The sequence below is a fragment of the Anguilla anguilla genome, chromosome 11 (genome assembly GCF_013347855.1).
Source record: "Anguilla anguilla isolate fAngAng1 chromosome 11, fAngAng1.pri, whole genome shotgun sequence".
NCBI lineage: Eukaryota > Metazoa > Chordata > Actinopteri > Anguilliformes > Anguillidae > Anguilla > Anguilla anguilla.
In genome coordinates, this window is record NC_049211.1 from 21,334,072 (window position 1) to 21,345,909 (window position 11,838).

Here is an 11,838-nt window from a genome sequence, read left to right on the forward strand (position 1 = left end):
TAAGATGTATCTGTAACTTCTTACTTTTAAGTAAAAATTTATAACTAAGTTACATTGTTTCCAGACATGTTTTTTCATCACATCAAGTTAACTTGTTTACATGGACAATTCAAGTGACTGCATTTTATGAAAATGCAAGCCAGCGCCACTTCACTTGAAAAAAAGTAGCTAACATGTTAATGCAGTTGTTTGTTTTGTTTTTTTAAGGCAAGGATTTATTATGTATTATGAGTGTGAATAATTGTCCCTTTTTGGAAAATTAGTATTGCTTTTTTTACCCTTTTTGAGTAGACAGTATAGCTGAGTACCTGTATGTATTAATTTCTATAGCCTTTTTGCTCATCTTTATCAAGGGTGTGGATAATTTTGGAGGGCAGTTTATTATTGTTATCTGAAAACAGTTTAGCCTCTGGGATTATAATTGCCTGATGAGGTTTCATATTATTCCACAAGGTGGCAGTGTTGTGAATTCAAATGTAATAATGTAACTTTGTCCCAGCCTAAACGTGACTTGCTGAAGTGCTCCAACCAGGAATTAGAGGCATGTGAAATGAATAATACTTGCTAAAGCAGTTCTGTAGTGTACATTTACATAATGTATGTGGCAGACCCTCTTAAGATAAAAAACCTATTGTCCACAAACTGTGCTGTTTTAAAGACAAGTGAGGGGTCAGGGAAGTTTTAATTGTCAAGGTAAGGGCAGGGTAGGTAGGTGCTTAGTTCAGGTGTTCTCTGAAGACATGAGTCCTCAGTCTCGTGCCGAAGATAATGTACCAAGTGACTGCTGTTCTGGCTGTGGGGGGAGGTCATTCTACCACTTTGTTGAGAAAATGTCCCAGACAAACTGAAAATTGACCACCCCATTAACAGTATTTCACCTTTCCTGCTTAAATGCTGGTTTTCTTCCTTCCAATGAACTGCAGTTGTCCTTGTTTATATCTTACAATACAAATGGGGAAAAGGAATTAGGCAGTTTAGCTACCTTAGACCAACTTTTTGAACCTCCACTGATCTGTATGTCCGGCTACTGCTTGGGATAGAACATGCAATACTCTGACGGGGTTGATCAAATTCTCATACTGTCTTGGATAATCTAGAAAAAATAACATGCAAAAATGCTTTAAGTAGGCTACACTGTCTTAAAGTAGCCTACATTCCAAAGGAGTTAACCCTTCATATAAATAAAAATAGGTAATTTGTAAGGATTTAGAACTAAATATTATACATTCCGTGTAGCAAAAATACTAATTTCGTTTACGTTATATATTTTATACGGTATTTGACAAGAAATAAAGCACTGTATGAGGAATTTTTCCCCCTATGATAGAAAAATGTAAAGTAAACGATAATTGCATCGGTAGCCTAGACGATTTTATTATTTTTTTATTTTTTTTTACAATTTATTATTATTGTGCATAAAAATACAAGGAAATGTAGCTGCATAATAATCTATATAATAACGAAATAATCGCTGAGAGGGTTTCAGAGGGAGGTCATTTTAAACAGCAAAGTAAAATCATGTGCCTGGATTGCGGTAATGCAGAACGCAGCACAGCACACGCTGTTCACGGTGTTTATGAGCTCGTACCCAGCACTGAGCACGCCTTCCCGACCAATTGTACAGCCCTGTCATTGGTCTACGCAATTCCTCACTTAGTTGTGATTGGCTTGAATCGTATCAACATCCTCGCCCCATGTGCGTAGCATGTGAACAGTTAAGACTTCTTGTTTTCGCGTTTCTGAAGTTTTTCTTCTTTTCCCCTTTTCGATGGCCCTTGTGCTATCACAGTGCCGTATTTACGGTACAAATCACAATGTGTGTATTTTTACTATTTATTTTCATGAGTGCTTATTTCAGAGCAGATAGGACAGATTATGATTATGACTATGATTACAGTTAAATAAATAAAAAACCAGAAAATAAGTTTCGATGTGTCAGCAACAGCAATACGAAAATACGGATTTACCAATCTGCCATTTTCTCCTTAACTTAAATTTTATGGCCTATCAGCAATATCTTAAAATAAAATCTGATCTATTTATTAAACAAGTGTCTATTCTAAAGAAATGTGGGCATGTTTCCTTACTAAATGTGTAAATATTGCTCATTTTACGTGCAATTACTCGTGGTAGTCCTGTGGAATAGAGTAAATGATTATGTGAAAATTTTAAATACATTTTGTTTTCTCGGTGAAATAGTATTGTTAATGCGCCTAACTTCGTGAGATTACGGTAGAGATGTTCTTTTGATGCTCCTCAGCCGATATGACATCCATCCCTGCTGTAGCTACTAGCTGGGTGCCACAGTATTGTGAGCAGCATTCCCATTTGCAGTCTTCAGAAAACGGGTCATGGTGCAACAACCAGGATAACTATACGAAGACGTTATGATGGCAACATCACCCCGTGAGCTCACACAGAACCCGCTGAAGAAAATTTGGATGCCCTATAAAAATGGTCTTCCAGAAAAACATATTTCTCAGAGAAAGGGTAAGGCACCGTGTATCACCCCGGAATACTGGACGATGCGTTAAGCGCGATTCGAGTTGTAGCCTATTCATGGATTAAAGACGTTGTCCAAATAAAACTTTGGAAATCTATTTAATTTCCTATATGGGGTTTACTGTCTAGGAAAAACTCGTGACTACTTTCTCTAATCCAAGTAGATGTGTTCAGTGGGCTATCAGTGCCCTTAATGACTAGGCAGATGGGTGAAATATTGCATCAGTTTCTTCTTTTGAGCTGACAAACATGTTTTAATAGTAATTGGTACCTAAATGCAACGTGCCCTGTGCTATTTGTGACCGTTATTAATTTTTTAAATGCGCAGTTTACTTAGCCTATGCTTAGAATTTAGAATCGCTACAATTTATCACCGCAAGATTGCAATGTGCGTGGTGTGTAATTTGTGTTTATGTTATTTGTCGGGGGGAAATAAACAACATAATTGCGAATGTGTAACACTATGCGTTGATAAATGGCTAGATTTTTGTAACAAATAAGTTTGCTTAATGTTGCCGATAGAATGTGTTCAGATGTCAGCACTTCGGGTCCCAATGACAGTTTATGTTTGAGTCGACCGGTTTGAGCGCCGTGCTTGTCCAGTCTCACGCAACAGCAGTGCCGCCTTAGTTAGTCTTCCAGTAGAGTTGCGCTATAGCATATTATCGAACGGTTGGTGTCAATTGGGAATGACTGGTGTTTTATTCGGTACTGCAGTAGTGTTTAACACCATTTTATTATTTTCATGTATGCGTCTTAATTAGTCTTTTAGTATTTTGATGGTTTTCTGTTTGTTGCTAACGTTACATTTGTATGACATAAGTTGTTAATAGCGTGGGTAGTTGTGTTCTAAAGTAAACTAATTACGTACAGCTCTGTTTGCCGGCCTGTATCCCAGCACTACTGAGAAAGGACTGGTAAATCATCCGAATAACCCACTGGTATTGTACTCAATAGAATAGCAGCGGCATCATGACAGATGTGATGCCTCCCCCCCACCACCCCCACCCCCTACTTCGAGCTGTCTGTTATGAAGGTGAAGGCCCATTTCGTGATAGGGAATCTGTCTAGATTAGAACAATAGATCTCGTAATAACTACTTTTTAATAAATATGTGAAGCCTGCTTTTTGCCTAAGTCAGAGAAAATTCCAGTGAATAATAGTTAAAAACCTATGCTATGCCAAAATAGCATTTTCTTGATGGATGCATGATGTCCAGAAAAATGGCAGTATTTTTTCAAGTAAAAGACAGATCAGCAACATTGCCAATGAGACCTGCAAAAACTGATTTGCATTGTTGCCCTTGCACTGCAGCAATGGAGTTGTGCAGCCGTGTTGGTAATGTGCATTGACCCCCATGGCACTGCAAGTGGCACTATGGTACATACGCTTGTTTCTCGATATGGATGTCTTTGATTTGGCTGTGTGTTAGAATTCATTTATTTTGATTGAATTGAAGTGATAACTCGTTTTATTGTTTATTTGATATATTATTTAACTGATTGAAAGGGGGAAACTAAGGCATTTTTGTGTTGTTGATGCCTTGAAAGTTGGACATGCAGAGCTTGTGGCTCATTATTCCAATGTCCCTTTTAAAACTGGCAGAATCTGTCCTGACTTGCAAAAGAGCAAAGACTTTGTGCATTACCAAGCAACTGTGTTTGTGCATTACCAAGCAACAAGAAAAGACGTGAACTGCAGAATCCTGGGCACATATCTCGGTCCCAGCTGGACCTCATCAATATTATTCATTTCATTTGTAATAGCACAAACCCCAGTATCATAATTGTCCAGAAACCAATCTGGAGGTGATGATAGCTTTAGAACACACTTTGTCTCTCATTTTTTCATCACCGTGATTACTATTTGTAGATTTAAAACAATCCTTGGTCATTCTACTTCTTTATTTCACATTTGGGCCATATGATTAACCTGGTTTACTAAAAGGTAACATGGCTTTAGGATAGCATTTTGTTTATTGAACAATGTTTCGATCGTGATCGAAAGATTGTTTAATAAAGGTTTATATCGAGCTCCAGTGTGCGGGCTCCGCTGACCTATTCATGTTGGTCTCTTACCGTGAAAACAGTAACTGTTAGATTCCAGTTTGGAATCTATGCTCTATATAGTTAACAATGACAGCCAAGTTTGCCCAGCTTGCAATAAAGTCTGGTATCCTTGAATTAGGCCTACATGCTCTAACTAAAGTGAGTATGACATCATGGCACTGAGTCTGATTTTAAAAGAGGACACCTTCATGGCAATTAGACATTAGATATCTAAATAAACTATTCACTGAACCATTGACTCAGTATATAGACTTGTCTTCATATTACAATACGTGGGCTATATTTCTCAGGTTAATGTGGTTGACATGCTACTTTATTTCAGGAGAAACAGAATAGACCAGAACCATAATTACCAGTAGGCTTCCTACGTTCCTGTTCATTCTATGCTTACTGTCCTAACACTGACCCAGTTGTTGCTGTGCCTACCACCATATATTGTTATCAGCCGAATGTTTTTCAATAGAAAAAAAGGTAATTCAGAATATATTTAAATAAATAGAAGTTCTAAAATATTTTTATAGTATTACTGTGGACATGTACTCTTTAACACTCAGATTCACCTAAAACTTAAGAATGTACTTAATCTTTTTTTTAAATACTCCCACAAACTCCACCCCCACCCTCAGTCATATTTGCCTGTCCCCCAATGTTGAATAGCCTACATGGTTATAGCCTGCGTCCAGATCTGACATAGATTCTGGATTTCAGTCAAAACAGCGAATCATCTTTGATCTTCTATTTGCATAAACACTCCCTGCAACATACGTATTCCCATTCAGTGGGTGTTCTTGAACAGTTGTCGCAGGTGCACCTGTTGATATTCATTGATCAGTCACATAATGGTAAAAAATTCATTGATTACGAGGATAATTGGTTACTTTTGATGCTGCGCCATTGGTTCTGTTTCTCCTCTGTGCCTTCAACTTCAGGATCCAACCCAATATGAGCAGACAGGGAGTCTGAGTCTGCAGATTCTCTTACTGTGCTGATACGTTTTCTCTCTTTTCTCGAGGCCCCTCTCCGGTTATCATGTGCTTCCCAGCTGTGCTAGCACTCACCTCTGTTTTAGACCCGTAGACTTGCCCAGCAGACCTTAAACCCTGGAGATGCTGTCTCCTCTGGATGTTCCTGAATCTCCCTCAAACATTTCCTAATTTCTTTCTGAAGGTGCAGAATTCAGAAAGAGGCAGTAAAGCTGTTTGCAGGCCTCCAAGTATGTCTCAGGTGAAAAGAAAGAAGGTGACCTTGATTGACAAATTCATACAACAATGCAGATTGTTAATCTAATTTGTGACGTAAATGGCTCCTATAGTGAGTTACAGAGTGCTGAGGAGGAGACTTTTTGAGGCCGGGAGATGATAAGCAGTTGCCATACACTTCTTTAGTAGTCTGTAGTTTTGAGGGACAAAAACCTAAACAGGTAGCCTAATATGAAAGGATGTGCGCTGAAACCACCTGTAGTGGGGACACTTATTTCAATCGGTGATTCCCAATACTTCATGACATCTGAGATTGAACATTCCAATAATTCAGCTGTGCTCGTTTTTCCCAGGCGCTGTGTGAAACTTGGGTTCTTGTTGTGTACATAATGACTCACTGAAAATGGAATTAATTCTGACTTCCTGTCAGGACAATTCATTAATAATTAATTCCGTGCAAGGTTTCTTTATCCCTTCTTTGTGAATTTTTATGATGACGAATGCAACTTATACTTATTTCATTAGGAACAACCAAATGATAACGACCAATTTTCTTAGTTTACTTTAGATATTGTGGTTAGATTTCATTAACTTTATTTCAGGGCCAGTTTCTGCAGTGTTTATCACTGTAACCTCTAATGATTTTCTGTGTAAGGCTCTCCCGTATTTAGTCTTTTCCCTCACTAGCAAAAAGCAATTGTCCTAATAATGCACATTCCTTATTTGAGGGTACTATAGGGCATACACTATAGAATAGCTTTTGTTTGGCCAATGCTAATTCGTTGAATAAGATGACCTGTTTGATGTGTACTTGTCATACAAATGTACTCTGAGAAAGGGGAACTGCTGTGCGTGCACTTAGGAATTGAATTTGTGTGAGACCTGACTGACCACTCAGACCTAGTCATATTTATTATTGACTTCAGTGCTAACATCACACTCTATTTATAAAATATACAAACTATACTGTGGAAGCCTATTAACCTTCATTCACCATGTTAATGTGTTTATGAGACTGATGTGAAGCTAGCTAATCTAGTGTGTTGTCCTGGGAGATTTTTTAGGAATCTGTCAGTTGTGAGTACGTTCTGTTTGTTAGGATTAGATTCAGAGTGAGCAGTCATTCTCAATCTACGTTATTTGGAAAGGGCTTGTTTACGAATCCTAAAGCTCACACTGTCCAAGAACATGTTGCTGGGACATGTCTACTTGAAAAAAAATCCCCCTGAATGTTTTCTTGACGTAGCCCTATGCCTTCCAGGAAGATGAGATGTTTATTTAATTATTAAAGGGAAAATGTGCCGTTGTTTTTCTCCTTCCTTTCTCAGAATTGCCACACAGCCACAGGTAGAATTCCACTCTGTCCTTCCCAGTCCTGACATCTCTTAGCGCAGAGGTGTTAGAGAACGAGGCTGCTTTGATATGACTGCTTTCTGACAAACACAGGGAGGGGGATGAGCAGCTTCTCTGTGGTATTACAGAACAGAGATGATGTGTGCATGAAAAATCAACCACATTTATATGAATTTATTCTCTTCAATAAAAGAAAATAGGTTTTTTATGGATGATTGGGTGATATTATTGCTCAAACGAGTTGTACTTTGAGACTGCAGTGTTTTCAGATGACTGAAAAACAGAAACAAAACTTTTAAATGTTTCTAGATGTCACACTTGATGTTATTCTTACTTTTAATAAATATAAAAACTGTAGCCCTGTATATAATTTAGGCTAGTTAGTAGAATATGCAGACATCATTCAATTCAGTGGCAAAAATTGAATTTGGTTGCTGTAATTTAATTTTGTGAGGAGTTAAAAAAGCATACAGTTCTGCTTTGGTAAGCTGCCCGTGTTTCTGTGTGTTACAGTTGTCTAGGAATATTACATGTTTCACCAGGCAGTCTAAGCTTTCATATGTTCTGTTAGCTCTATTTGCCGTTAAGCAGTGTGACATGTGCTTTGTTGTACCAGGTCAGACTGATCTCTGCTTGTTTTTTAATAGTGTGAACAATTCAAGTATAATTTTATCCTGTCAAGCAAATGTCTATCATGAAGTCAGTTTAAAGCTGACTCTGTGAAGCCTGTGTCCATTAAAAGTATTAAGTCACTGACAGTCCAGTGTATGAGAAGGGTATGATTTCTGTGTTTGTTTGGAAGTGGGACTACTGGAAGTGTGATGTGTACTGTAGTAGAGAAGCAACCCTGTCCTCTTCGTGTTACATCACCTGCACTTCGATATGTAGGGATAGCCTAATTCTGAGTGCCTTTTGCGAGAGCTGGATTGGCATTGGAGGAGCAAGGACAAGCCTACGGGTACTCATGCGTCACTGTGCTGGTTACTGCTCTAGTGCTCCTCAATAGATTCAGTCAGCTTGGATTGGCCCCCGATATGCAAACCAATTTTCAGAGACACGTGTAGCACCAGCACAATTAGACCATTCATCTCGTCCCATCTCTCTCTCTCTCTCTCCTCACTCGCTCCGATTTCCTTTCTGTTCACTCCTCAGCTGTCCCTCCACATCTTAAGTATCCACCGCTCTCCTTTTTCTTCATCCCAGCAGCTCTGAAGGGAGAGAGATAGGCTAATCTGTTTCCTCAGCTTTCCAGGTTGAAACAGGGATGACACTCACACTTTCCATAGTGGTCTTCAGAAATGTGACCACTGCATAGATTATTCAGCTCTTTGCAGTAATTGCTCTCTGATTCACTTGCTCAGATGTGGCATCAGGTGGGGCTGATATGACCATCTGTGAAGGTTTTTGATGTCTGCTGGGCCTTTGTTTTTAAAGGATGGGGAAGGAAGCATGGTTTTTTGATGCCTGAGCTGAGTGAATGTATGATATGTACTCTGGATTACTTGAATGAAAGGTTAGAGATGGGCACAATGATAAATACAACAATTTGTTAACTCAATACTGCCCTTAAAATCAATGTGTGAGGATCTCTTTGTGTCTCTAACAGTGTCTAGGACCCAACTTTGATGCTTTACTTAGTAGACTTAATTTTGTGGTCACTTGGTCCCGAAGAATTATCTTTTTATTTAGATTCAGCAGTTAAAACTAGGCTTATCTGGCAATTTGTTTTAGACTAAGCAGCTACTAGTTGTATCCCATCTGTTTTAGCATTCGACAGTGGGGGTAGTCTAGGATTACAGCTGGTCAGGGAATTGAATCTGTCAGTTCAGTTTAACACACTGCTATTCAGTGGTATTCACAAGTGCTTACACTGGGTCATTTACAGATCATTCACCCTTTCTTTCTTCTCCCCTGCAGTATGCATGACCAACTGCCCCACCCTTATTGTCACAGTGGGACTCCCGGCAAGAGGGAAGACTTACATCTCCAAGAAGTTGACCCGCTACCTGAACTGGATAGACGTACCCACCAAAGGTATCATTACAGAAAGCAAAGTAGCCCTGCACACACCCACGCAACATGCACCCTCTCACTCATACGTACAGTACATACGTGCACACAGCACACGCGTGGAACGCATGCATGCTAGGACTCACACATGCGCACGGCACTGACGCACGTACCTCTGCCCCAAGCAGACATGGAAAATGTAGTATCTTAACCATTTTGAGTGGTATTCAGACTGGTAATCAGTTGCCAGAACCAAATGACAAGACCCCCTGTCCTTCTTTCATTCCAGAGTTCAATGTGGGGCAGTACCGGCGGGAGTGTGTGAAGATCTACAAGTCCTTTGAGTTCTTCCGTCCAGACAATGAGGAGGGTTTAAAGATTAGGAAGTAGGTTTAACTGTGCAGTGTTCTTTTACACATGTGACTCAGCAAAGTTCTGAAGCAGTACCTTAATTCCTAGACAGGGACTTAGTGCAGTCTTGAAAACCCACACGGAGTCTTAGACCTGTATCTTGATAAGCTACATGCAGCCTAAGCTAATACATCCGAGTCATTGTCTATTTATGTGCCATATTCTGCCAGAGTGGAATTCACGCATTCAAATCATAGCAAAGAAGAAAAGAGTGATTTAGTATACTTGCATTGCACCTCAGAAAACTGATGCGAATTTAAAGTAAAGAAAGGAAAAGCTTGCTTGAGAAAATAATAATTGACCTTAAAGTCTGAACTTTTGCATTATTTTTAGTTATTCATTCCTACTTAAATCAGGGAAGCAGTCAAGCTATTGTCAACCTGTTGACATGTGGAACATTACAGAGAGAGCAGGCTGAGAGAATAGATATATTGTCCGACCTGACCGATGGGCGAACCCACTCCTGACCTTATTCGTATTTCCATCTCAGGCAGTGTGCATTAGCAGCACTGAACGATGTCCGACGGTACCTCAGAGACGAGGGTGGGCAGGTGGCGGTGAGTTTCCATTTCTACGCACGATCACACTGCTTCACTTTTCCTGTAAGGCACCTTTATGAGCAAAATGCATTTAAGACAATGTTCATGTTATTATCAGCCTTACTTTTACTGGTTCTGTTCTGTGAGCTGGATTGTGTTTACAATGATACTGACCTGCTTGTTTTTCTGAATCAGGTGTTTGATGCCACCAATACGACAAGAGAGAGAAGAGGGACCATCATGAAGTTTGCGGAACAGAATGGCTATAAGGTAGTTCAGTTTTTGTTTTGTGTAGACTGGCATGGGATGGCATTCTAGAACAGAGCAAGGGCACATCTGTTGAGAATAGGGTTAAAATTAATTTAATTTGTTTTTGTTTGGCAAATAAATAGGCAATTACTTGATTTTTTGGGGGAATATAATGTGGAATGGCGGGATATGAAGTATTTTATATTTTTACAGCAATTATTGTAATTTTTGTAATGCATGCATGAGTTCTCAGGGTTGTAACTTGCTGTAGCAAACGCGTGGAGCCAAAGTCATAGGAGCGGAACACAATTCAGTTCCCTTGAGTGAGCTGGAATTCAGCAGTTCTGAGCCGCATACACAGAACCATAGAAGTGATATACCAGAAGGAAATAGGTTAGAAATAGAGTGACGTGTTAAAGTATAACAAACTTGTGCAAAACCATATCTTGCACTACGGCTGAGATCTCAAACTCAGATTCTGGAGGGCCACTGGATCTGTTGGTTTTTAATGTGGTCCTGCATGCGAGTGCTTAATTTCAGTTTTTGATTGGCTAAAGAGTCTGCATACTTAGTTTCCAAGGAAAAGACAAAAAGCAGCAGAGACTACAGTCCTCCAGGACTGGAGCTTGAAACCCCTGCACCAGTCTTCTCTCTTACACTCTGACATTGTGTTCATTTCTTAGGTGTTCTTTGTGGAGTCTGTCTGTGAAGACCCTGAGGTCATTGCACAGAACATTGTGGTTTGTGGATTTATGTTTTTTTGCGGTGATGTCATATTAAGTTTGCATAAAGTTAACTGTAAATTACAAGTCAGTTTAAGATTAAATTATCTTTGTTTACTATACCTGAATGGCTGTGGTATAATTCTATTTTAATTATAGAATTTATTATATAAGTACATGACGTCAGTGTAAAAATGCAAACATTTATTGTCAGTTCTCATTTATTATAAGTTCTGGTTAATTAGCATTAATCCAAGTCCAGCATGTGAACATAAAGGCAGACAAAGAGAATCATAAAAAAAAAATTAGAGACAGTTTCTTTCCCAGAATCCTTTCCCACAATTCCATTCTATCTGATTTCCTCTCTTTCCTTCCTCATGCCCCTGCAGCAAGTGAAGCTGGGCTGCCCAGACTACATAGACTGTAACACAGAGGAGGCCGTACAGGACTTCATGAAGAGGATAAAGTGCTACGAGAACTCATACCAGCCTCTGGATGAAGTTCTGGACAGGTAAAGAGTCATTGGTAGTTCAGCCTTTTTGGAGATAATAGCTTTTTTCTGCCTTTGGGACAAAGGGCTTCCCAAGAGAGACGTTAACTCAGAGAATAGATTTCATAATTACTTTCGTAATAACTGTCTTTACATGTAAAAGATTTGATGGATATTCCATCATCCTGGAAACAGGTTTTGATGGTATCAAGATTTCAAAATGTCAAGACCGATTTCATTGCGTCTTCATCAGTCAGTAGTCAGCCAGTCGGCCAGCCAGCCAAGAGTAGCTCT

At 39.3% G+C, this 11,838-nt stretch overlaps 1 protein-coding gene across 3 annotated transcripts in view; it reads left to right on the forward strand.

The window, feature by feature from the left end:
• Window positions 1-11,838, forward strand: part of LOC118207694 (6-phosphofructo-2-kinase/fructose-2,6-bisphosphatase 4-like) — a 32,409-nt gene that overhangs the window by 8,599 nt on the left and 11,972 nt on the right. For 2 of the 3 annotated variants that reach the window (XM_035381531.1, XM_035381532.1), the window contains exons 1-7: window positions 2,261-2,490; window positions 9,041-9,157; window positions 9,423-9,519; window positions 10,035-10,101; window positions 10,279-10,353; window positions 11,016-11,072; window positions 11,444-11,565. In XM_035381531.1, coding sequence (XP_035237422.1) covers window positions 2,388-2,490; window positions 9,041-9,157; window positions 9,423-9,519; window positions 10,035-10,101; window positions 10,279-10,353; window positions 11,016-11,072; window positions 11,444-11,565 — 638 coding nt within the window. In that variant the 5' untranslated portion in view covers window positions 2,261-2,387. Of the gene's footprint in view, window positions 1-2,260; window positions 2,491-9,040; window positions 9,158-9,422; window positions 9,520-10,034; window positions 10,102-10,278; window positions 10,354-11,015; window positions 11,073-11,443; window positions 11,566-11,838 lie in introns of those variants that run through there. The other variant, XM_035381533.1, reaches the window with a different exon arrangement.